Source organism: Bos indicus, chromosome 14 (assembly GCF_029378745.1).
Source record: "Bos indicus isolate NIAB-ARS_2022 breed Sahiwal x Tharparkar chromosome 14, NIAB-ARS_B.indTharparkar_mat_pri_1.0, whole genome shotgun sequence".
NCBI classification, from domain to species: Eukaryota; Metazoa; Chordata; class Mammalia; order Artiodactyla; family Bovidae; genus Bos; species Bos indicus.
In genome coordinates, this window is record NC_091773.1 from 65,157,555 (window position 1) to 65,181,262 (window position 23,708).

Genomic DNA, 23,708 nt, shown 5'->3' on the forward strand with positions numbered 1-23,708 from the left:
AGTTAGCATTTTTGTGGGAAAATCATATAATAAAATTAAATGCTAATACAACAGCTTATGATGAGACAGATTTCTTTCAATAAATGACTAATAGAATCACAAATAAATGCCTCTTAAACAGAGTCCTCAGGATCAAAAATTAGAAATCAAATATATCCTATTATATATGACTATTTAGTAATATATAATTGTCATTCTTATTTTTGAATTATTTACAGTTTAAATTTTCTCTATTTTCTGAAGAATAAATCTGAAAGTGGATTTCTTACCCAGCAAAATACAGTAAAGAGAAAAGATATAACAGAGAATAGTAAAAGGAAAATGTTATATGAGACTTTTCTATAGATAAAGAACATAAACTATCCAACCTACTATTCCCCTCAGATTTGTCATTCCTATATCCAGGAAAAAAAAAAAAAAAACAAAACTGTTTAACTTGCACGTTGTTTGACTAAGTTCTAAGATATTTACATAAGATTTCATAAATAAGCATTAATCATGGAATTTGTATGACAACATATTGCCATATACTGTATAAAAGAAGCCTAGGGGGAAAAATGCAAACACAATATATAAGCAAATCCACAGCTGGATACCATATTCTGCTTGCCATTAAAAAAAGAAAGAAAGAAAGAAAGAAATTCTCATATTTATAAAAAGTTTCAGCCCCAGGACACATCCAGATGATAAAGCTGGCTTCTTATGTGGGCAGAACAGATGCCTAAAAACAGTGTTGTCAATCCTTATTTGATATAAAACAGTACATGGGTTACAGTTTTTTCTTGCTTTTTGTGTGGTGAAGTCTCCAGTCTCAGGTTATAGCTCTTTTTGTTTAAAAAAAAAAAAAAAAATCTAATGGCTAGCATTCCTGGAAAAGAGCTGTTAGAAAATTTTTAGTTTAATTCCTTTTGGCTTTCATAATCATTAGTATTCTCTAAAAAGAAATCATTTTCTTCCAAACCAAATTTTTAAAAAGATTTTACTTTTTCTTAAATAATTAGAACTGACACATAAAGAAAGTATAAATGGTTTCTAAATACTTTTCAGGGCATAAACTTTATTTACTTAAGAGAACAGATGCTGCCTTTATTGTCACTACTTCTGATTTCCTTTAACTCTAACCATTAAATAATTGTATATGAATGTCACCAAGTATACTGTGTATTCAGCATGCCAAATAAGCAATGAAATAAACTTGAAAAGTATCATTATTTTCAAAGAGGAAACTTACAATCACAGAATCCAGGCTTCCTCAATTCAGAGGTTTAAAAAAATAAGGCAAAAATTCTGAAGATAAATGTTCAACTCATATCCTTCAAGCTGTACTGAAAAATATACCCACAAAAGCCACAATGAGCTACTACTAACGACCTATTAAGACATCTGAAATTAAAAAGTATAACCAGACCAAGTATCAGTAAAGATGTAGAGTATCTAAAATTCTCATTTACTCTGACAAAAAACAAAATTTAGAATACAGTTTGTCAGTTTCTGAAAAAGACATATCTACCATATGTGTGAATCATTTCCTAAGTTTCCCCAAGAAAAATTAAAATCTATGTCCACACAAAGACCTATAAAAAACTATTCATAGCAGTTTTATTTCTAAGAGTCTAAACCTAGAAAAAATCTCAAATGCTAACTAGTAAGTTAACCAACAGTACAACAGAATACTTAGGAATAAAAAAAATAAATTATAGATTCATGCAAAAACATGGATTAATCTCAAAATCACAATACTGAATGAAGGAAGCTAGGCAAGAGAGAGCAAGAGAGCACACCTGTAATGATTCCATTTATACAGAATCCGAGCAAATGAAAATTAATCAGTAACAGTATCAGTGATTACCTGGAACTAGGGGAGGAGTAAAAGGGAGAATAACAAAGGGGCACAAACAAACTTTTGAGGATGACGCATTATCTCGACTGTGAAGGTGATTTCACGGGTACACTAGCCGAATGTTATCAAATTAGGTAACCTAAGCATGTGCAGTTTATTGTATTTATGCTGCTGTAATTTAGTCACTTCAGTCATGTCCAACTCTTTCGCAACCCCATGGACTGTAGCCTGCCAGGTAATCTCTGTGCATGGGATTTCCTGGGCAAAAATACTGGAATGGGTCGTCATTTCTGTCTCCAGCAGATATTCCCCACACAGGGATCGAACCCACATCTCCTGCATTGGCAAGTGGATTCTTTACCACTGAGTTCCTAAAGACATTAAAGGAAATGGAGTAACTGGTAAAATATTTAAGATGAAAGTCAAGGTTGATGGAAATCACTCCTATGAACAAATACTTTGATTCAACCAGGTTAAATATTTATAGTGTCCAAGGCTTTGACTGGCAATGAATAATTTCTAGAACTTATACAGAGGTTTAGGTCTCTGCAGCTGATACAAGGATCTACAACAAATTCAGACATGACAATAAATCTGTTTTAGGTGTGCCCTATATACAGAGATTGCACTATATTTTAAAGTATATATACCCGAGAGCTCTAAGCAATAATGAACCAAATTAATTAATGTGTATTGCAAACACTTCTGATGTCATTCTAACAAATTAAAAAATGGTATGGAAGAAGGAATTGAATAGAATCAAGAAGCGTATACACTGGGCTATAATCCAAAGTCCACAAAGTTTCTGACAGCGCATGTAAAATTTAGTAGACATATACACTGTTCTGGGGGAAAGGCTTTTATAACATTCTCAAAGAAGTCCATAGCACAAAAAAGGATAAGAAGTACTTCAGAAAAAAATAAATGGGAAACACACAAAAAAACCCCAGATTAGCTAGTGAGAAACCTCTCATAAGAAAGATGTTTATTTAGGGTCATTAATCTTAAATAAAAACAGTAAAAGAAATTTTAGGGATCTTACACGTATTATTATAATACAAACACGTGTTTGTATTTTAGGGCCCGCAACACTTTAGAAGCCAGGACACCCCCCTCCAAAAAAGTTTTATAGGTATACTTCACTAAGAAAGATTAAAGATTTTTGGCCAAAAATGCCATAAACGTTAAAGCAGTATTACAGGGTCTGAATTTATAGAATATAAGGAGGCTCTTCAAACTGCTAAGAAATTTAACAGAAAAATTAAGTAAATGATATGAAATAACTCATAAAAGAGCAAATTAAGTGGCCAATAAACAATGAAAATCTGTCCATCTGCATTAATAATTAGGAAAATACAAATTAATGTAAACAAAATGAACTATCAATTTATAAAAGAGCAAACTCAATGGCCAATAAACATTTGAAAAGTTGCTCAAACATCTGGTTTCATTTCCCTTCAGCATGAAGGATTTCCTTTAGGATTTCTTACAGTGTAGTTCTACTGGTGACAGATTCTTTCATACAAAAACTGCTTTTATTTTGTCTTCATTCATAAATGTTACGTATTTTTTATTTAGAATTTTGAGTTGAGAGGCTTTATACAAATTTTTCATAATTTAATGATGTTGATCTTTTGATCCCTACAGTTTCCTATGAGAAGTAAGCGAACAATAAAAATTCAGTCCTCTTGCATGTAATGTGTCATTTTTTCTCTTTTTCTCATACCTTCAAGATATGTTCTTTATCTGCGGCTTTCAACAGTTGGATTATGATGTGCATAGGCATGGCCTTCTTCATGTGTTTATCTTACTAATCTTTCCCCCCTCATTTCTAGCCTATATGTAGCACTCAATAAATATCTGCTAAATGCACTGCTAAAGGGAAAAAAAATCAAGTCATCATCTGTAATTTTGACAGAATCCAGAGGGAGCCTGGAATACAGGCTAAAGCAATCACTCACAAAAAGGGGTTTATTTGGAGTCTCATGTTTTACCATTAAAATTTAGGTTAATCTGGCACACAAGGATATCAAATAGTATTTGCAAAGATTTTGAGTATTTATAAAATAATAAAATAAATAATTGTTAATAAAATTACATTTCCTTAGTATATGTATTTCTGAAAACTGCAACTGTTAATGGCTCAGTAGTGTCCAACTCTTGGTGACCCCATCTACTACAGCCTGCCAGGATCCTCTGTCCATGGAATTCTCCAGGCAAGAATACTGGTGAGGGTGGCCATTCCCTTCTCCAGGGGATCTTCCCAACCCAGGGATCAAGACCCGGTCTCCTGCACTGCAGCCAGATTCTTTACTATCTGAGCCACCAGGGAAGCCCATTTCTGAAAAGAGTTTTCAAGTAAATCGTTCAGCGATTAGACATAATGTGTTTGCCTTCATAGATTCCTAATGAAGCAATTTCCAGAGCTATGGAGATGTAATAGGCTATGCTGCTGCTGCTGCTAAGTCGCTTCAGTCGTGTCCGACTCTGTGCGATCCCAAAGACTGTGTGATCCCAGAAACAGTAGCCCACCAGGGTCCGCCATCTCTGGGATTCTCCTGGCAAGAACACTGAAGTGGGTTGCCATATCCTTCTCCAACGCATGAAAGTGAAAAGTGAAACTGAAGTTGCTCAGTTGTGTCCGACTCTTCACAACCCCATGGACTGCAGCCTACTAGGCTCCTCCATACTTAAAAACTACATGTAGTCTCAAATTCAAACTTGTACCATTGGTTCAGTGTATTAACCAGTGTTTTATTGCTTTATCCTCTCAATACATGTTTGATAGTGTGGTTTAAAATTTTAAGTCAAAGACTTATTAAAATTGGAAAGAAAAGAAAAAACAACCAAACCTTCCTTATCTAACTTATCTATTTATTATGCAGATGTCTGTTTAATTGGGCTTCCCTAGTGGCTCCATGGTAGAGTCCACCTGCCAAGCAGGAAACACAAGTTCGATTCCTGGGTCAGAAGATCCCCTGGAGAAGGAAATGGCAACCCACTCCACTATTTTTGCCTGGTAAACTCCACCGACAGAAGAGCTATGGGGTCACCAAAAGAGTCAGACAGGACTTAGCAACCGAACTACAAAAATCAACAACAAATCTTTGAGTAATTGATTCTTCAAAGTGCTGTACAGTTTTGTAGCTTCCAGTCCCTTCAGGAATACTGCCACATTCCATCAGGGATATTCAAGATAATTTACATACAGGATCTCAAATTTTATATCAGTCAATCTAAACTATCAAAATGACATTTATACAAAATGACATTTATACATTTATTCAGAACTTGCAAAGTTATTTTCATAAATATCTCACTTGAAGTTCCCAACAACCTTGTGATCAATTTTGGATATAGCAGTTGGTAGCAGTTTAACAGAAGTTGGTTTGTTAGGACTCATCAAGAAAGAAAAGTGGAATTAAATTCATAGAATTCATTACATTTTGGGTACAAAGGGATTCTCAGGGTATGAGGTTCTTTCAGCCTTCATTTATTTCTCAAAAGAAAAAAAAAAGTCTTTGGTGTTTGGGGAGCAGCAGCAAGGAGCCCCTAGATATCAAGTGATTGAGGAAATGCAGAAAGAAAAGAGCAGACATAATAAGGGAATACCAGGCCAAAAATAAGTTATTTATGTGATGACTTGGCTTAGAACTGCTTTAAACAACAATAAAACATGAGCTTAATTCTAAACAAGGTGAATATCTAAAGGAGATATTCCAGAGCTCTAGTTTTGAGCCACAGTCTTACCTTTAATAAGACTCACAGAAATCACCATACTATTCCATGTGAAAGTGAAGTGAAAGTGAAAGTCATTCAGTCGTGTCTGACTCATTGTGACCCCATGGACTATACAGTCCATGGAATTCTCCAGGCCAGAATACTGGAGTGGGTAGCCTTTCCCTTCTCCAAGGGGTCTTCCCAACCCAGGGATCAAACCCAGGTCTCCCACATTGCAGGCGGATTCTTTACCAGCTGAGCCACAAGGAAGCCCAAGAACACTGGAGTCGGTAGCCTCTCTCTTCTCCAGTGGATCTTCCAACCCAGGAATTGAACCAGGGTCTCCTGCATTGCAGGCAAATACTTTACCAACTGAGCTATCAGGGAAGCCCCACTATTTTTTTTTTCTTTTACTTTGATATATATACTCATATATATATATATATATATGACTCATATATATATATATACTCACATATATATATACTCATATATATCAAAGTAAAAGAAAAAAAATTAATAATAATAGTAGTTGCTGTTGTTGAGTCACTAAGTCGTATGTGACTCTTTAGAACTCCATGGACTGTGGCATGCCAGGCTCCTCCATCCTCCATTATCTCCCAGAGTTTGCTCAAATTCATGTCCATTGAGCTGGTGATGCTATCTAACTACCTCATCCTCCACTGGCCCCTACTCCTTTTGCCTTCCATCTTTCCCAGCATCAGGGTCTTTTATAGTCTGAGGCTAAAACACTAACAGGAGTAGAATTCATCCTTAGATGGGATAGCTATGGATAATGAGATTATGTGGAGTAGGATAATCCTTCCAAGGCTACAATGAATACTAAAATAAGTCTTCAAAATATAAGGTCTCTGGTAGATAACTCCAAGTAGCAGTAAGCTATTTTTTTTTTTTTAATTTTTAATGGGAGAGTAATTGCTTTACAATGCTGTATTGGTTTCTGCCATACAACATGAATCAGTCATAATTATATATATATATAAATTATGTATATAAATATATATATCCCCTTCCTCTTGAGCCTCCCTCCTACCTCCCATCCCACCTCTCCTGGTCATTACCAAGCATCAGGCTGGGCTCCCTGTGTTATACAGCTTCCCACTAGCTAGCTATTTCACATATGATGGAGTACATATGTCAACGCTACTTTCTCAGTTCATCCCACCTCGTTTCCCCTGCTGTGTCCGCAAGTGTGTACTCTATGTCTGTGTCATCATTCCATCCCTGCAAATAGGTTCATCACTACTATTTTTCTAGATTCCATCTCTCTCTCTCTATATATATATGTCTATTATGTAGGGATTGAGTTACTACTGGGCTTCCCTTGTGGCTCAGCTGATAAAGAATCTGCCTGCAATGTGGGAGACCTGGGTTTGATCCCTGGATTGGGAAGATCCCCTGGAGAAGGGAAAAGCTACCCACTCCAGTATTCTAGCCTGGAGAATACCATGGACTACAGTCCATTGGGTCGCCAAGAGACAGACATGAGTGAGCAACTTTCACTGAGCTGCTACTAAATATAAACTATGAATAAAAAACTTTCTTATTACAGCCAAAAGTTTCTTCATATCCCTTTATAATCTATCCTTCCTATCATTCCCTTCTCCTTCCCTATTCCTGCCCTACCTTCAGGCAACAATCAACCTACTTTCTGTCACAATGTAGTGGTTTATTATCATAACATTATATATAAGTGGAATTATACAGTAAGGACTTTTAGGTCTGGGATCCTTCACTCAGTGTAATGCTTGTAATACTCTTCCATAATTTTACATTTTATCAATAACTTGTCTTTTTTATGGCTGAATGGTATTACATTGTATGGATAGGATAGGATAGAATTTCTTTAATTCACTTACTAATGAACATTTAGGGTCTTCCCTGGTGGCTCAGAGGGTAAAGCATCTGCCTGCAGTGCAGGAGACCTGGGTTTGATCCCTGGATCGGGAAGATCCCCTGGAGAAGGAAACGGCAACCCACTCCAGTACTTTTGCCTGGAGAATCCCAAGAACGGAGGAGCCTGGTGGACTACAGTCCATTGGGTGGCAAAGACACGACTGAGCGACTTCACTTTCACTTTCAATGAACATTTGGGTGATGTTTGGCTTGGGGCTATATAAATAAAGCTGTTAAATACACCAATGTAAAAGTCTCTGTATGCATGTATGTTTTTGTTTCTCTGAAGAAATACTTAGGAAGGAATGACTGGGTTGGTTGTATAGTAATTTTCCCCACCCTCCCCCCCCGGAACTTTCAAGTTGTTTCCAAAGCTGTTATGTAATTCCCATCATTAGTACACAAAGAGCTCTAGTTGGTTCACAATACTTCATCTTTTAAATTTCAGCCAATCTAATAGGTGTATAGTGTTATGTCTTCTTGTTTTATTTCCCCTGTTGAATAATGATAAACATCTTTTCATGTGTTTACTGACCAGTCATACATCTTGTGTGATACTAATCTTTTCCCCATTATGTGTACTGATATTATTTTATTTATTGCCCTATCTTTATGTTATCGATTAGAAAGGATTTCTTAAAATTCTGGTAACAGTTTGATAAAGGTGTTGCTATACTTCTTCCAAATGTCTGGATATCTGCTATCTTAATGATACTTTCAAGGAGAAAATGTTTTTAAACCTGATTATACCCAATATCTAGGTCAATTTCAGGATAGCTGCCATCTTAACAATGTTGTCTTCTAATCTATGAACAGGTATCTCTCTCCAGTTAGACGTTCAAGTTCTCTCAGCAGTGTTTTGTGGTTTTCAAGGTAGAGATCTTGGACATGTTTTGTTAAATTCATTTGTGTACGTTTACTGGCATCAATGTAAACGGAACTGATTCATTATTCCATTTTCCAATTTTTGGCTGCTAGTACAGAAAAATACAATTGGTTTTTAGACATTAATCTTGTCTTCTACAATCATAATAAGTTTATTAGTCCTAGTAATAGCTTCTTAATTCCTCGGGGAATTTCTGTAACATATTTGATCATATGAAAAAAGGGAGAGTTTTACCTCTTTCATCTCTAGTCTTATTCTTTCTTTTGCTTGGTTATTTCTTTTTAATTGCAATGGCTAAGATGGTCAGTATGACATAGAGGTGATGAAAGAAGGCATCCTGTGTTTTTCTTGATCTTAGTGGAAAACAATTCAATATTTTGCAATTACGTATGACATGTGGTTTCACCAACTCAATGGACATGAGTTTGAGTGAACTCCGGGAGTTGGTGATGGGCAGGGAGGCCTGGCGTGCTGCAATTCATGGGGTCGCAGAGTCGGACACGACTGAGTGACTGAACTGAACTGTGGTTTCTCACTTTCCTTTATGAGTTATTGTTTAATGTCCAGATATTTATAGTTTTCCTAATTATTGATATCTAATATAATTCGACTATGGTTAATATACTGATTTTAATTCTCTTCATACAATGAGACCATGCATATATGAAAATAATATGCATTCCATGGTTGTTGAATAGTGTTCTATAAATGTTAATTAGATGAAAGTGGGTTCACAAGTATTTTTCATATCTTCTATATCTCCAATTATTTTTTTTTCATCTAATTCTTTAACAATCACTGAGAGAGATGGGATAATTTCCTAATATGACTAAATAGAATTACCTATTTTTCCTTTAATTCTGTCCATTTTTCTTTCATTTCCTTTATCTCTGAGAACATTCCTTTATGTTTATTTTATTTGATGTTAAAATAAACAAATCCATCTTTCTTATACTGTTTGTACATTTTCCTATACATGTATTTATATTGTTTCTTAATATTTCAAGTGTTTCCCTATTATGCAATGTATAGTAGAGTGCTGCTTTATCACTACTCTATTAGGAGCAGCTAGACCAGGGATCAGCAAATTTTCTGTAAATGGCCAAATAGTAAACATTCTATACTTCTTAAGCCATAGTGTTCTCCCTTGCTGTTACTTCATTCTGTGGCTGTAGTGGTCCCACCTGCCAATGCAGAAGATGTAAGAGACTTGGGTTCGATCCCTGGATCCAGAAGATGCCCTGGAGGAGGGCATGGCAACCCACTTTAGTAGTTCTGGTGTGGAGAATCCCATGCACAAAGGAGCCTGATGGGCTATGATCCAAAGGGTCGCAAAGAGTCAGACACCACTGAAGCAACTTAGTATGCACGCACAGTATGATGGCATTCTTGGACAATACGCAAAACTGTGGGTGTAGTCTAATTTGCCTACAGGCCTTAATCTGCTGAATCCTGGTCTAACACTCCACCAGTTAAGATCATAACCTTTAACGTAATACTTGTTAAACTGGGTTCAGCCCTGTAATTTTATTTTTTTGTTTTCTATTTCCACCCTGTGTTATGTAACTCTGTTATCATGTCTTCTTTCTTTAGATTATTTGAATTTTTTTTAGTATTTCATTTTATCTATTGGTGTTTGTCTGTATCTCTTTGTATTTTTACTTTATTTTAGGCTCAGCTGGTAAAGAATCCACCCGCACTGTGGGAGACCTGGGTTTGATCCATGAGTTGGGAAGAGCCCCTGCAGAAGGGAAAGGCTACCCACTCCAGTATTCTGGCCTTGAGAATTCCATGGACTGTATATAGTCCATGGGGTGGCAAAGACCTGGACACAACTGAGGGACTTTCACTTCACTAAGAAACTAAAATATATACATAAAAACTTTCACAATCTAAAGTTACACTGTAACACTTCATGAAATATTTAGAAATTTAAAAACCACTATAGGTTCCCTTAATGATGAAATTTTCTTGTATATTATATCTATATACATTGAAAGCTCTAGCAGTCAGTGTTATACATTTGCTTTCAACAGTCATACATATTTTTTTAAAGCAGCTTTTAAGAAAGATTTATTAAGCTATTTATTATTTCTGGTGGTTTTCTTTATTTCTGAAGATTCAAGTTTTCATCTAGTATCATTCCCTTTTAACATATAGAACTTCCTTCAGTATTTCTTATAAAGCAGAGCTGCTGGTAGCAAATTTTCTTAGTTTTCCCTCCTCTACAATGTCTTTCGGAGAAGGCGATGGCACCCTACTCCAGTATTCTTGCCTGGAAATCCCCATGGACGGAGGAGCCTGGTGGGCTGCAGTCCATGGGGTCGCTAAGAGTTGGACATGACTGAGCGACTTCACTTTCACTTTTCACTTTCATGCATTGGAGAAGGAAATGGCATCCCACTCCAGTGTTCTTGCCTGGAGAATCCCAGGGACGGGGGAGCCCGGTGGGCTGCCGTTTATGGGGTCGCACAGAGTCGGACACGACTGAAGAGACTTAGCAGCAGCAACAGCAGCACAGTGTCTTTATTTCACTTTTGTTTCTGTGGACACACACACTGGCTTGAGAGTGCTTTTCTGTAAGCATTTTAAATGTATAATTCCAATGTCTTCTGTTGTCTATCATTTAAAATGAGAAATATGCAGTCATTCAAATCATTGTTAAAGTGTATATATGTATCTTCTTATAGCTGCTTTCAAGGTTTTTTTAAAAGTTTGTCTTTCTTGTTTCAGTATTTTAATCACAATGTCTCCAAACAGGTTTTCCTTTGAGTTTATTCTCAAAGATAAACTTGAGACTAAGTGAACTTCCTGAATACCTAAAAGCCTACCTCTTTCTGAAATTTTGGACAATTATTTGTTAATATTTTTCTGGCTCCAGCTTTTTCTCCTTACCTTCTGGAATTCCAATTACATATATATTTGAACGTTTTGTCCCACAGCCACTAAGCTTTGATCTTTTTTAAAGTATCCTTTTTTTCTGTTTTTCAAATTCAATACTTTCTATGCTCTATGTTCAAGTTCAGTGACTCTTCTGTCACATGCAGACCACCTGTAACCTTAGACAGTATTTTTTTTCATATATTGTATTTTCAATTCTCAAATCCGATTTGTTTTTATACTTTACTTCTCCATTATGAATTCTTAACTTTTTCTTTCAGTATCCTTTCCTTTACACCTCATTAAGAAAATTTTGATAGCTGTTTTTAAGTCCTTTTTGCAATTCAATTATTTAAAAAACAAATTAGAAACATCAATTTATATTGTTAGTTTTTGCTTTTTTCCCCTGGAGTATACTGAAATAATTAATAGGATAGATAGGCCAAGGTGGGCTTCTGTTACTATGGTAGAACTAAACTAAATCTATTTTCCCCCATTTAACACCTTCTGTGATAAAGGATCTAACAAAAGTGAACCTGTCTCTCTACAATCTGCTTGCTAGAGCCGGCATATGAAAGTGTCAGAAAGTGAGTGGCTTAAAACAACAGAAATTTATAGTTTCATGGTTCTGGAGATAATAGAGAGTCCCTATACAAGGTATCAGCAGGGCCATGATCTGGGACTCAGAAGACTCCTTCATGCCTCTTATTTTTTTGATTGTAGCCAACAATTCTGCTGTTCTTTGGCTTTCAGCTGGATCAGTCCAATCTCTGTCTCCATTCACAAGGCACTCTCCCTCTGTATCTTCACATCAACTTCCTCTGTTTATCTAATTTTCCCTTTTATAAGGATATCAACAGTGTATGAGGGCTCACCCTAAGGACTTCATTTTAACTTGATTGCTGCTGCTGAGTCACTTCAGTTATGTCCGACTCTGTGCGACCCCATAGACAGAAGCCCACGAGGCTCCCCCGTCCCTAGGATTCTCCAGGCAAGAATACTGGAGTGGGTTGCCATTTCCTTCTCCATTTACTTCTGCCTTAACTTGATTATCTCTATCCAATTAACAGATAAGGTCACACAATGAGATACTAGATGTTAGCAATTCAACATATATTTTATGGGGGACAAAACTCAACCAAGAACAGTTTTTCTTCTGCTAGGAAATGAGTTTCAAGAACCATCAGAAGCAGCATTCAAAGAATAATTTGAGAGGGTAAGTCATTTCATAATTATTCTCTTTTATTCCACTATGGGTCATAATAGAATGGCAAATGGCTATTAAACTGGTATATTTACTAATGTTCAAAGATTTATTCAGTTCAGTTGCTCAGTTGTGTCCTACTCTTTGCGACCCCATGAATTGCAGCATGCCAGGCCTCCCTGATTATAAAAGAAATTACTTTTGTAATATTGGATAAGCTATTAGTTTAATATATCTGCTTTATCATAATTCTAACTATATGCATTTTTATAAGGCCATCACCAAGATATTAGCAGGTCTGATTTTGTCAAAATGCACAAATATATATAAAAATTAAGCCAAACTGTTTAATATATAGTATGTGGAGTGAGGCAAAGAGAAGAGGAGAAAGGAGGAGAATGGTATCAGTAATGAGGCTCTATAAAATACAGAATAATATTTGAACCCACTTTAAAAGACACTTATATTTTTTTGATGACCCAGAGGGATGAGATGGGGAGAGAGGTGGGAGGGGGGTTCAGGATGGGGAACACATGTACACCCATGGCAGATTCATGTCAATGTATGGCAAAACCAACAGAATATTGTAAAGTTAAAAAAAAACTAATTAATTAATTTAAAAGAAAGACACTTTTAAAACTGGCTTGTAACTACTAATGCTGGGATAAACAAAGATTTATCAACATTGATCTGTCAAATCCAATAAAAATTTTAAAGCATTGTTTTAAAAATATAACTTCAAATATTATTCAACATTGACAATCTGAGTGGAAATTGTATTAGAGTTTGCTTGGGGTCAAAGAAACAAGTATTAAATTGTATGCAATTAATAATTTGTACAAACCCAGGAGACCTGAGCTCATACTAAATTATAAAACTGTCAAATATACATGTTTGGTCTATTCCAACTGGAATGTTAAATGATTAACAAATGCCTTTTTTAAACAGTCAACAGTGATTTAAAATAAAAATACTACATGTTGAGCAAACGAAGTTCTGAGTGAGAATCTGATTAGAAATTACATGTGATCACTTCAACAGACTCTTCCAATCTGACAGTAAAGTAGTTCTTCACTGTTTAAAAACCTTACATCTGCAACTGATTTCATTCCATCAGCCAAAAAATGCATTTATGCTGCCACCATTACATTTTCAGAAGAGTTTAAATTACAAAACTTGAGAGAACTTCAAAGCAATACTTAATCTAACCATTCTGATCTTGATGGCCTTGTTAAAAATAATTTAGGACACTTAACAGAAAGAAACCCTTCAACAAAATGGGTAACAATTGTTCTTAAATCACGTTATTTTAAATTTCCTTTCATAAATCAAATGTACCTACCTGGGGGTTTGAGCATTTTATCTCAAGTGACTCTAGGTCAACATGCAGACAGACAACAAATGAATGCCTCATATCAGGTCCTGTAGCAAGCAATTTTTGGGATGTAACAGCTAGTGTAGAGGTACAACCCATGGGTTCCACTAGGCAAAGTGTCACTTGTTTTCCAAAAAGGGTATATATGCTGAAATGATGCAAGCTGATTGTCCAAGGAAAAGCATCACCTGATAATAGGGACAAAAGGGGTTAGGGAGGCAGACATACAAAAATATAGTTAACTGTCATTTGATATTAAGATGTCTACTATCGATATTATCTACTATCAAATATTATCAAATATTGTCTACTATCAATATTTGAAATAGAAAACACTTAATATGGCATCATAAAAAAACATACATTATATCATAGACCAACATGTTAAATAGTTCACAGGCTATAGAAGGGTTACTTCTTAATATTTGTATTATACATACTACTATATCAATAATTAAGGTGCATTATAAAAGAAAAAATAGAAATTAAGGAATGAGATAAAAATGTAAACACAAGTTCTAACTTTGTATTCCCTCACTGGTTTACTAGTGGGTTGCACAGTGCAACTTGTGGGATGTATGTACCTTGGAGACCATAAAAAATGTGTTAAATTAAGAAAATGGACTAAATGTGGCCCATGATCTGACTGCAGAATAATGACAAATAAATAATTTACTATGGTCTGTTGGAATTTCTGCATCAGAATCATGCAGATGCTAATATAAAATACAGACTCCTGGTTTCTACTTCAGACCTACTTAATCAGAAATCTCTGCAGGTTAAAACTCAGGATGCATATCCACATCTTCAGTTGGATACCCTTACATACGTATAAAAGGATATATACATACACACACACACACATATTTGATTTAAAAAATAAGTATTCATACATTTCAAGGTTAAGAGCAAAATTTTGTTGTTTTAAACTTTTTTCTTTTATAAATTTATCAGAGAAAAGAACTGTCAGTATAAATTAATGAGATAAGCCATCTTTTTTACAATTGTGGCTACCAGTAAAATGCTTCATGAAATAGAATTTAAAAGTGTACTTGTATTAGAACATTTATATACACTGAATACTATGATGCCAATTTGATGGAAAATATGTTCATATGACTTGTCTTTTTGACTCTGAAAAACTACTAGCGCTTCTTAGTATGTTGTTGTTGTTGAGTTGCCAAGTTGTCAAACTCTTTGTGACCCTATGAACTGTAGCCTCCCAGGCTCCTCTATCCTTCACCATCTCCTAGAGCTTGCTGAAACTCATGTCCATCGAGTCAGTGAGGCTATTTAACCATCTCATCCTCTATTGCCTGCTTCTGCTCCTGCTCTCAATCTTTCCCATAATCAGGGTATTTTTCCATTGAGTCAGCTGGCATCAGGTGGCCAAAGTATTAGAGTTTCAGTTTCATCGTCAGTCCTTCCCATGAATATTCAGGATTGATTTTTTTCAGGATTGACTGTTTTGATCTCCTTGCTGTTGGAGGAACTCAAAGAGTCTTCTCCAGTACCACAGCTCGAAAGCATCAATTCTTTGGCACTCAGCCTTCTTTATGCTCCAACTTTCACATCTGTACATGACTACTGAAAAAACCACAGCTTTGACTATACGGATGTTTGTCGGCAAAATGATGTCTCTGCTTTTAGTCATAGCTTTCCTTCCAAGGAGTAAGAGTCTTTTAATTTCATTGCTGCAGTCCTGCAGTCACCATTCGCCGTGATACTGGGGCCCAAAAAAATAGTCTGTCACTGTTTCCACATTTTCCCCTATTTGACATGAAGTGATGTGACAAGATGTCATGATCTTAGTTTTTTGAAAGCTGAGTTTTAAGTCAGCTTTTTCACTCTCCTCTTTTATTCTCATCAAGGGATCTTTAGTTCCTCTTCACTTTCTGCCATTAAAGTAGAATCATGTGCCTATCTGAGGCTGTTGATATTTCTCCTGGCAATCTAGATTACAGCTTGTGCTTCATCCAACCTGGCATTTCCCATGATGTACTCTGTATATAAGTTAAATAAGCAGGGTGACAGTATATAGCCTTGATGTACTTCTTTCCCAATTTTGAACTCGTCTGTTGTTCCATGTCTGGTTCTAACTGCTGCTTCTTGACCTGCATACAGGTTTCTCAGGAGATAGGTAAGGTGGGCTGGTATTCCCATCTCTTTAAGAATTCTCCACAGTTTGTTGTGATCCACACAGTCAAAGGCTTTAGCATAGTCAAACAAGACTTGTCAACAGAGATAGGATAATACAGACTTCAAGAATCTGGATTGTTTCAAAATAAATTAAAAATATTTATCTTCTAATCAGAGAGGTACTAGTACCTCACTGAAAATAACTTAGAAAATATATAAAGGAAAAAAAGTCAAAACCAGTCATAATTCACCTTCCATCTTGCTACTCCCAGGAATATACACTATTACTATTATTCTATTTCCTTTTTTTCTCCCTTATAGTGTTGGCCATGAGTACTGAGCCATGAAACGGGCCTAGTTTCAACTGAGTTGAAACTAGGATCATACTGTACTTTTAGGTTCATATTATTTTTTTGGTAAGGAAAAAGAAAAGATTAAGTGAATAACTAAGTAGATCATGTTCAAGATATATATATTAAAATTATAAATACGCATTTGAATAGTGAATGGTGATATTGAAGGGGTACTACAAGATAGATTCTCGTAGGTTTGAACATTCAAAATGTCTTAAGCAAGAAGCTAATACTATTAAACCTGGAAACTTTCAAGTTGAGACTCGAATAATAATATAATTGTAGCTACACAACAGTCCACAATAATTTGGAAACGATGAAAACTGCATAATAATATGTGGTTAGCACTGTGGTACTCTGCCTGTCATAAGACTTAAAATATTTTGCCCTCAAGAAGAATGACCAACTTTAAATCATCTGTAACTAATTCTGAAATTGTTTAAAAATCTACACAAGTTTCCATGCTATTTACAAAATAAAGGCTTTGCCAAATTGTCTTAAAATATTTTGGAATTATTTCAAGCTACATATTTTAAAATTGGTAGAGAGCTATATAAAGTCTTTCAAATTTTATGTTATCCAAGAAATGCTAAATGATGATTATGTTGGATTAAAAAACACCACACTTAAATTCATGAAATTGAAAAAAAGAATTCCAAATGACACTGGTACTACCTTAGATATGTGTCTGCTTCTTCTTTGGAATCAGACCATAAGTTGAAATTTGGTATACCATTTTCTAAGTCTTAAACAGAACCTTTTAACATAATACTTTACATTCATTTATTTAGCAAGCAGATAATCTATTTTAAAAAGCACATTTTACCTAGAAGATGAGATCTTAATGTGTAATGACAAACATCCCCACAATTAATCACTGTGAAAAAATAACCAAAACATAACACATCATTATTGCACAACTATTCCTTTTAAACACACACACACAATAAAAATAAATAAATAAATAAAAGCACCTCATCTATTTACAACATTGGCAATATACTGTATGAGGAGTTGTTAAAATATGACAGACCATGACAGACCAGGACCATGTACTATTCTGAGACCTTCAAGATTATTTCAGAAAAATTATTTATTGCTGGAAGAATTCAGAAAATGTCTAACAATTGTCTAAAAAACAAGAAAAAGAAAAAAGGCTGACAATTCCATTTCTGTGTGAATTTGTAAAACGTCTATATTATCAACAGAGAAAAGATTAGTGATAAATTAATTCTCAGAAAAATGATAATCAAATACTGAACTACTTTGTACAAAAAAATGTAAAAGAGAGTGAATATGACAAAGCTTTAGGACAAAATTAATAAATAAATTCAATGTGAGACTATGTGATACATGTCAACAATTGGGAAGGGGAACTTGATTAGATAATAGTAACTTAAAACTAAGTGAAATTATAAAAATTACATGGTATGGATTTCCTTACACAGTATCACACATTGCTGGTTTTGCACAACACAAAGCGTAAAATAAAGGACCGATTTGGATAACAAAAGAAAGCACTATCTAGAGCAAAACAAAAATAAAAACAAAAACCTATATATGTACATTTTGACAATCTTATTATCAATGTTGGGGTCACTGAACAGTGACTATTTATATAGACCTGATTATATACATGTAATTTACAATCTTCAATATTGGTGGGCAGGGATCGATATTCTGGAAAGAAAATCAGTCTTTCCCTTTCTAAAGATACTGTACTTTCCTACAGGAAAAAGTGTATATACTTTGTGCCTAGGTAAATAACCTTATAAACATCAATATGGAAAATGAAGAAAGTTGGTTAATATTAGAGACACTCGCTCTGTTTTCTTTCTTCTCATAATCTTCATCAAGTATCTTTAGAAACAAAAACAAAAGTGCCTTCCTCTACTCCTTATGTCTTTCCCCATGTCCAACAATACAGTACCACTCAGGTAGATTTTTATTTCATATATGATTAGTGGAATCAGGAATATCTTATTGCTAATTGCAAAGGTTAACAATTTGGAAACAGATACACTGTTTTCTACAAACGTAAATAAGCCAAAACTGCTGACACTTTTTCCCCAAACCACTTAGCATTAAATTGATTTAAAGACAGTTGATTTGCATTTCTCTGATAATGAGTGATGTTGAGCATCTTTTCATGTGTTTGTTAGCCATCTGTATGTCTTCTTTGGAGAAATGTCTATTTAGATCTTTGGCCCATTTTTTGATTGGGTCATTTATTTTTCTGGAGTTGAGCTGTAGGAGTTGCTTGTATATTTTTGAGATTAGTTGTTTGTCAGTTGCTTCATTTGCTATTATTTTCTCCCATTCTGAAGGCTGCCTCTTCACCTTGCTAATAGTTTCCTTTGATGTGCAGAAGCTTTTAAGTTTAATTAGGTCCCATTTGTTTATTTTTGCTTTTATTTCCAATATTCTGGGAGGTGGGTCATGGAGGATCCTGCTGTGATGTATGTCAGAGAGTGTTTTGCCTATGTTCTCCTCTAGAAGTTTTATAGTTTCTGGTCTTACGTTTAGATCTTTAATCCATTTTGAGTTTATTTTTGTGTATGGTGTTAGAAAGTGTTCTAGTTTCATTCTTTTACAAGTGGTTGACCAGATTTCCCAGCACCACTTGTTAAAGAGATTGTCTTTAATCCATTGTATATTCTTGCCTCCTTTGTCAAAGATAAGGTGTCCATATGTGTGTGGATTTATCTCTGGGCTTTCCATTTTGTTCCATTGATCTATATTTCTGTCTTTGTGCCAGTACCATACTGTCTTGATAACTGTGGCTTTGTAGTAGAGCCTGAAGTCAGGTAGGTTGATTCCTCCAGTTCCATTCTTCTTTCTCAGGATCACTTTGGCTATTTGAGGTTTTTTGTATTTCCATACAAATTGTGAAATTATTTGTTCTAGCTCTGTGAAGAATACTGTTGGTAGCTGGATAGGGATTGCATTGAATCTATAAATTGCTTTGGGTAGTATACTCATTTTCACTATATTGATTCTTCCAATCCATGAACATGGTATATTTCTCCATTAGTGTCCTCTTTGATTTCTTTTACCAGTGTTTTATAGTTTTCTATATATAGTCTTTAGTTTCTTTAGGTAGATATATTCCTAAGTATTTTATTCTTTCCGTTGCAATGGTGAATGGAATTGTTTCCTTAATTTCTCTTTCGGTTTTCTCATTATTAGCGTATAGGAATGTAAGTGATTTCTGTGTGTTGATTTTATATCCTGCAATTTTACTATAGTCATTGATTAGTTCTAGTAATTTTCTGGTGGAGTCTTTAAGGTTTTCTATGTAGAGGATCATGTCATCTGCAAATAGTGAGAGTTTTACTTCTTCTTTTCCAATTTGGATTCCTTTTATTTCTTTTTCTGCTCTGATTGCTGTGGCCAAAACTTCCAAAACTATGTTGAATAGTAATGGTGAAAGTGGGCACCCTTGTCGTGTTTCTGACTTTAGAGGAAATGCTTTCGTCTACAAATAATAAATGCTGGAGAGGGTGTGGAAAAAAAGGGAACCCTCTTACACTGTTGGTGGGAATGCAAACTAGTACAGCCACTATGGAGAACAGTGTGGAGATTCCTTAAAAAACTGGAAATAGAACTGCCTTATGATCCAGCAATCCCACTGCTGGGCATACACATTGAGGAGACCAGAAGGGAAAGAGACACACGTACCCCAATGTTCATCGCAGCACTGTTCATAATAGCCAGGACATGGAAACAACCTAGATGCCCATCAGCAGATGAATGGATAAGAAAGCTATGGTACATATACACAATGGAGTATTACTCAGCCATTAAAAAGAATACATTTGAATCAGTTCTAGTGAGGTGGATGAAACTGGAGCCTATTATACAGAGTGAAGTAAGCCAGAAGGAAAAACACCAATACAGTATACTAATGCATATATATGGAATTTAGAAAGATGGTAACAATAACCCTGTGTACGAGGCAGCAAAAGAGACACTGATGTATAGAACAGTCTTACGGACTCTGTGGGAGAGGGAGAGGGTGGGAAGATTTGGGAGAATGGCATTGAAACATGTAAAATAGCATGTATGAAACGAGATGCCAGTCCAGGTTCGATGCACGATGCTGGATGCTTGGGGCTGGTGCACTGGGACGACCCAGAGGGATGGTATGGGGAGGGAGGAGGGAGGAGGGTTCAGGATGGGGAACACGTGTATACCTGTGGTGGATTCGTTTTGATATTTGGCAAAACTAATACAATTATGTAAAGTTTAAAAATAAAATAAAAAAAAAATAAAGACAGTTGAGATAAAAGACTTTCTTTAATTCTACATGATGTTAATTTAAAAATTGGAAATGTCTGAGTAATGAAGGCATTTAAAAAATAGAAAACCTAATCAATTCTCCTGGCAGAAGGGAACTGCTGAAATGCCCGGAAGAAAAGGAAATGAAAATGGGCAAGGTATAATTTTATTTGCTCTGTAACCAAATTTCTACATTTAGAAGACAACATTGCTTTGTATTAGAAAATGTAAAATGTATTCAATGTATAAACTAATGAAAGTTAAAAAAATAATATTTATATTTAAAACCTGATTATTAAATAATGAAAAAATAGATAATTCATTTCAAATTAGAGAAGTATTTTCTTTACATCTAGAAATCCAAGCATTCAATGCTAAGTACTATTCATTTCTGAAAATTATTACTGATTTAATAATAAATTAACCATCAACATTTCATTACTACATAAAGACATATAATACTTGTTGTTTTCTAAGTCTTTAAAACCTATGATTGCAATTACAAACAATGCAAAACCAGAACAATTATTGCTTTTAAAAAACTAAAATAATCTCAAAGCTTCACGCTGTCCTCCCAGCAATTAATATATTAGTAACTACTTAACAGTTTTAAAAGAAATGTCAAAATTATAGCAATGCTCTGTTTAAGGTCATATGGTCAACTAACAAGATATACCCTCAGTTTATATAGGTTGTCAAGAGATACTACAATTCTATGTATTTTCTAAAGGGATTTACCACTAACTAATGGTAAGCCTCACCTCACTTATTATATAAAGACAACTACATAATTAAGGAAGCATTATCATAAAATATTTCTTGGGTCTCAACTCTCAGTGATATATAGATTATAACTTAAAAATAAATATAGGGTATTGTTTTTTATGGTTAACTGGTTGTTTTCTATGTTAGCTTTTTCTTAAATAACTGAATAGTCAATTATCCTTTATTAAGCTATTTACTTGAATACGTGTTTACCAACACTGTACTCTCAAACTTAAGACATGCTTAAGACATGATTCATTTTTCAAAACATTTTCAGATATATTATATTTACAACAATAATAAAAATATTTAAAAGATTTACAACAGACATTCTAAATAGTGAATACATTTACCATTTTCCTTAACACAACGCATAGTACACGTAGTCATCTTAGTCAATTTGAGCTAAATCTAGGACCTTCCAAAGACTTCTGCAAAAGAATTGTTTACTGCTATTAGATGAAAACCAAGACTGACTAATACAGAAAAGATTTGCTAGTCATTTTAGTCAATTTGAGCTAAATCTAGGACCTTCCGAAGACTTCTACAAAAGAATTGTTTACTGCTATTAGATGAAAACCAAGACTGACTAATACAGAAAAGTTATTTGCTACATAGCAAATAACTCTCCTAATAAATAAGCATTTGTTAGGAACAAAAGATACACATGTGTGTGTTCATTTTACACGACTGACTTTAAGAGTAGGCATATCAATTTACTTAAGTTAATAAACTGGTTTCTTGACAATACTACCTGCACAGAAGAATGAGCTGGATTTCGCACCAGAGACTTCAGTAAGAATGAGCGCTCTAACTACCCCTTTTTGTTAGAGGAGAAATTATAATTCCTAAATTCTTTCCTGTTTCCACATGAAGCGCTAAGCCAACCCATTCTGTTTCCATTCACTGCAATTGAGAGGACTACTTCACTATAGTAAAAGAATGAACTTAGTGACAAAAGGAAAGACAAGAATAATGAGTAAAGTAAAGTAAGGAGAAAAAAGTATTTTGTAAAAATCTGAAAAGCAAAGCCTTGATAAATTTCACTTCTTTTAATATTTAGTATTACTGTTTAAATACTTTTTTTGAAAGGTAGGAAGTTCATGGATGACATACTCTTTCAGTTCAAACAACTATTCCAAATTCTAAATGAAGAATCTGAATCAATGACTTTGTGAAAATCTCAAAATGAAGGGAACAGTATGGAGGAAAACCTGAGTCCTGGAGATCATGTTTCTCCATAACTTGGCACCTCAAATATGGCTCCATTCTCTGGAGCTCAGGTGAAACCATTTAAAAACATGCTAAAGCTGACAGGTGTGATCAGGGTCTTAGCTGTGAAATTAATGAACAGAGCAAATTTTGAAAATAGCTGTTACTCTCTAACACAATATTCTATAATGTTTTCACTGCCAGCTGATGGACAATTAGGTCAAACAGATACCTAAGGATATAAAAAAGAAAGAAAGAAGTCAGATATGTAAAAATCTTATAGATTTGTAAACCATCAGTGAAAAGGTGATAGGTTAAGTATAGATCTAGATGAGAATATCTAGTAAAGCTATATTTGTGAAGAACAAAGTATATAGAGAAAAGAGCCCACAAAAGATATTCAAAAAAGCAGCAATTATTCACAGAAAATGAATCAAGGCAAGTGGTTATTCCAGAAGTTAAGAATTTCAAAAACGAATCAATGAATGTCAAGGGTTAAAAGTCTTCCATTGGATTTCCATGTAACAGGTTTATTCTGTTAACTGAGTAAGCTGAAAGAAATGTTAGCATTTTTATATGACAGGCATTTAAATAAGAAACATAATTTATGAAACAAGTTACTTAAAAATATAGTGCATAGAATATAGTATGCACTCAATAAATATTTACTTTATGAAGGAAGGAGGGAAAGAAGCTAGGAAGGAAAGGAGAAAAGGAGGGAGGGATGGTTGGACAGAGATGGACAAATGAATAAAAATTGGTTGGTCCTAAGCAATGACAGCAGACTAAAGACTTATTTCAGGTAAGGTAGATTCACTTGTTAAACAAGTTCTTTACTGAAATAAATATATACTAGATGTTATTCAGGAGACCCCAGTTTGATCCCTGGGTCAGGAAAATCCCTTGGAGAAGGGACAGGCTACCCCCCAGTACTCTTGGGCTTCCCTTATGGCTCAGCTGGTGAAGAATCTGCCTGCAATGCAGGAGACCTGAGTTTGATCCCTGGGTTGGGAAGATACCCTGGAGAAGGGACAGGCTACCCACTCTAGTATTCTGGCCTGGAGAATTCGATGGACTGTATAGTCCATGGGGTTGCAAAGAGTTGGACACAGCTAAGCAACTTTAAATGTAAAAAC

General features: G+C 34.9%; 1 protein-coding gene across 21 annotated transcripts in view; it reads right to left on the reverse strand.

The window, feature by feature from the left end:
- The window catches only part of VPS13B (vacuolar protein sorting 13 homolog B), an 807,303-nt gene that overhangs the window by 394,088 nt on the left and 389,507 nt on the right, over positions 1–23,708 (reverse strand). For 19 of the 21 annotated variants that reach the window (XR_011570715.1, XM_070803099.1, XM_070803104.1 and 16 more), the window contains one exon: positions 13,790–14,010. Coding sequence is in view for 19 of the 21 variants with exons in the window: in XM_070803099.1 (XP_070659200.1) it covers positions 13,790–14,010 (221 nt within the window). In the remaining 2 variants the exon portion in view is untranslated. Of the gene's footprint in view, positions 1–1,231; positions 1,326–13,789; positions 14,011–17,102; positions 17,192–23,708 lie in introns of those variants that run through there. The other 2 variants (XR_011570716.1, XM_070803112.1) reach the window with 2 other exon arrangements.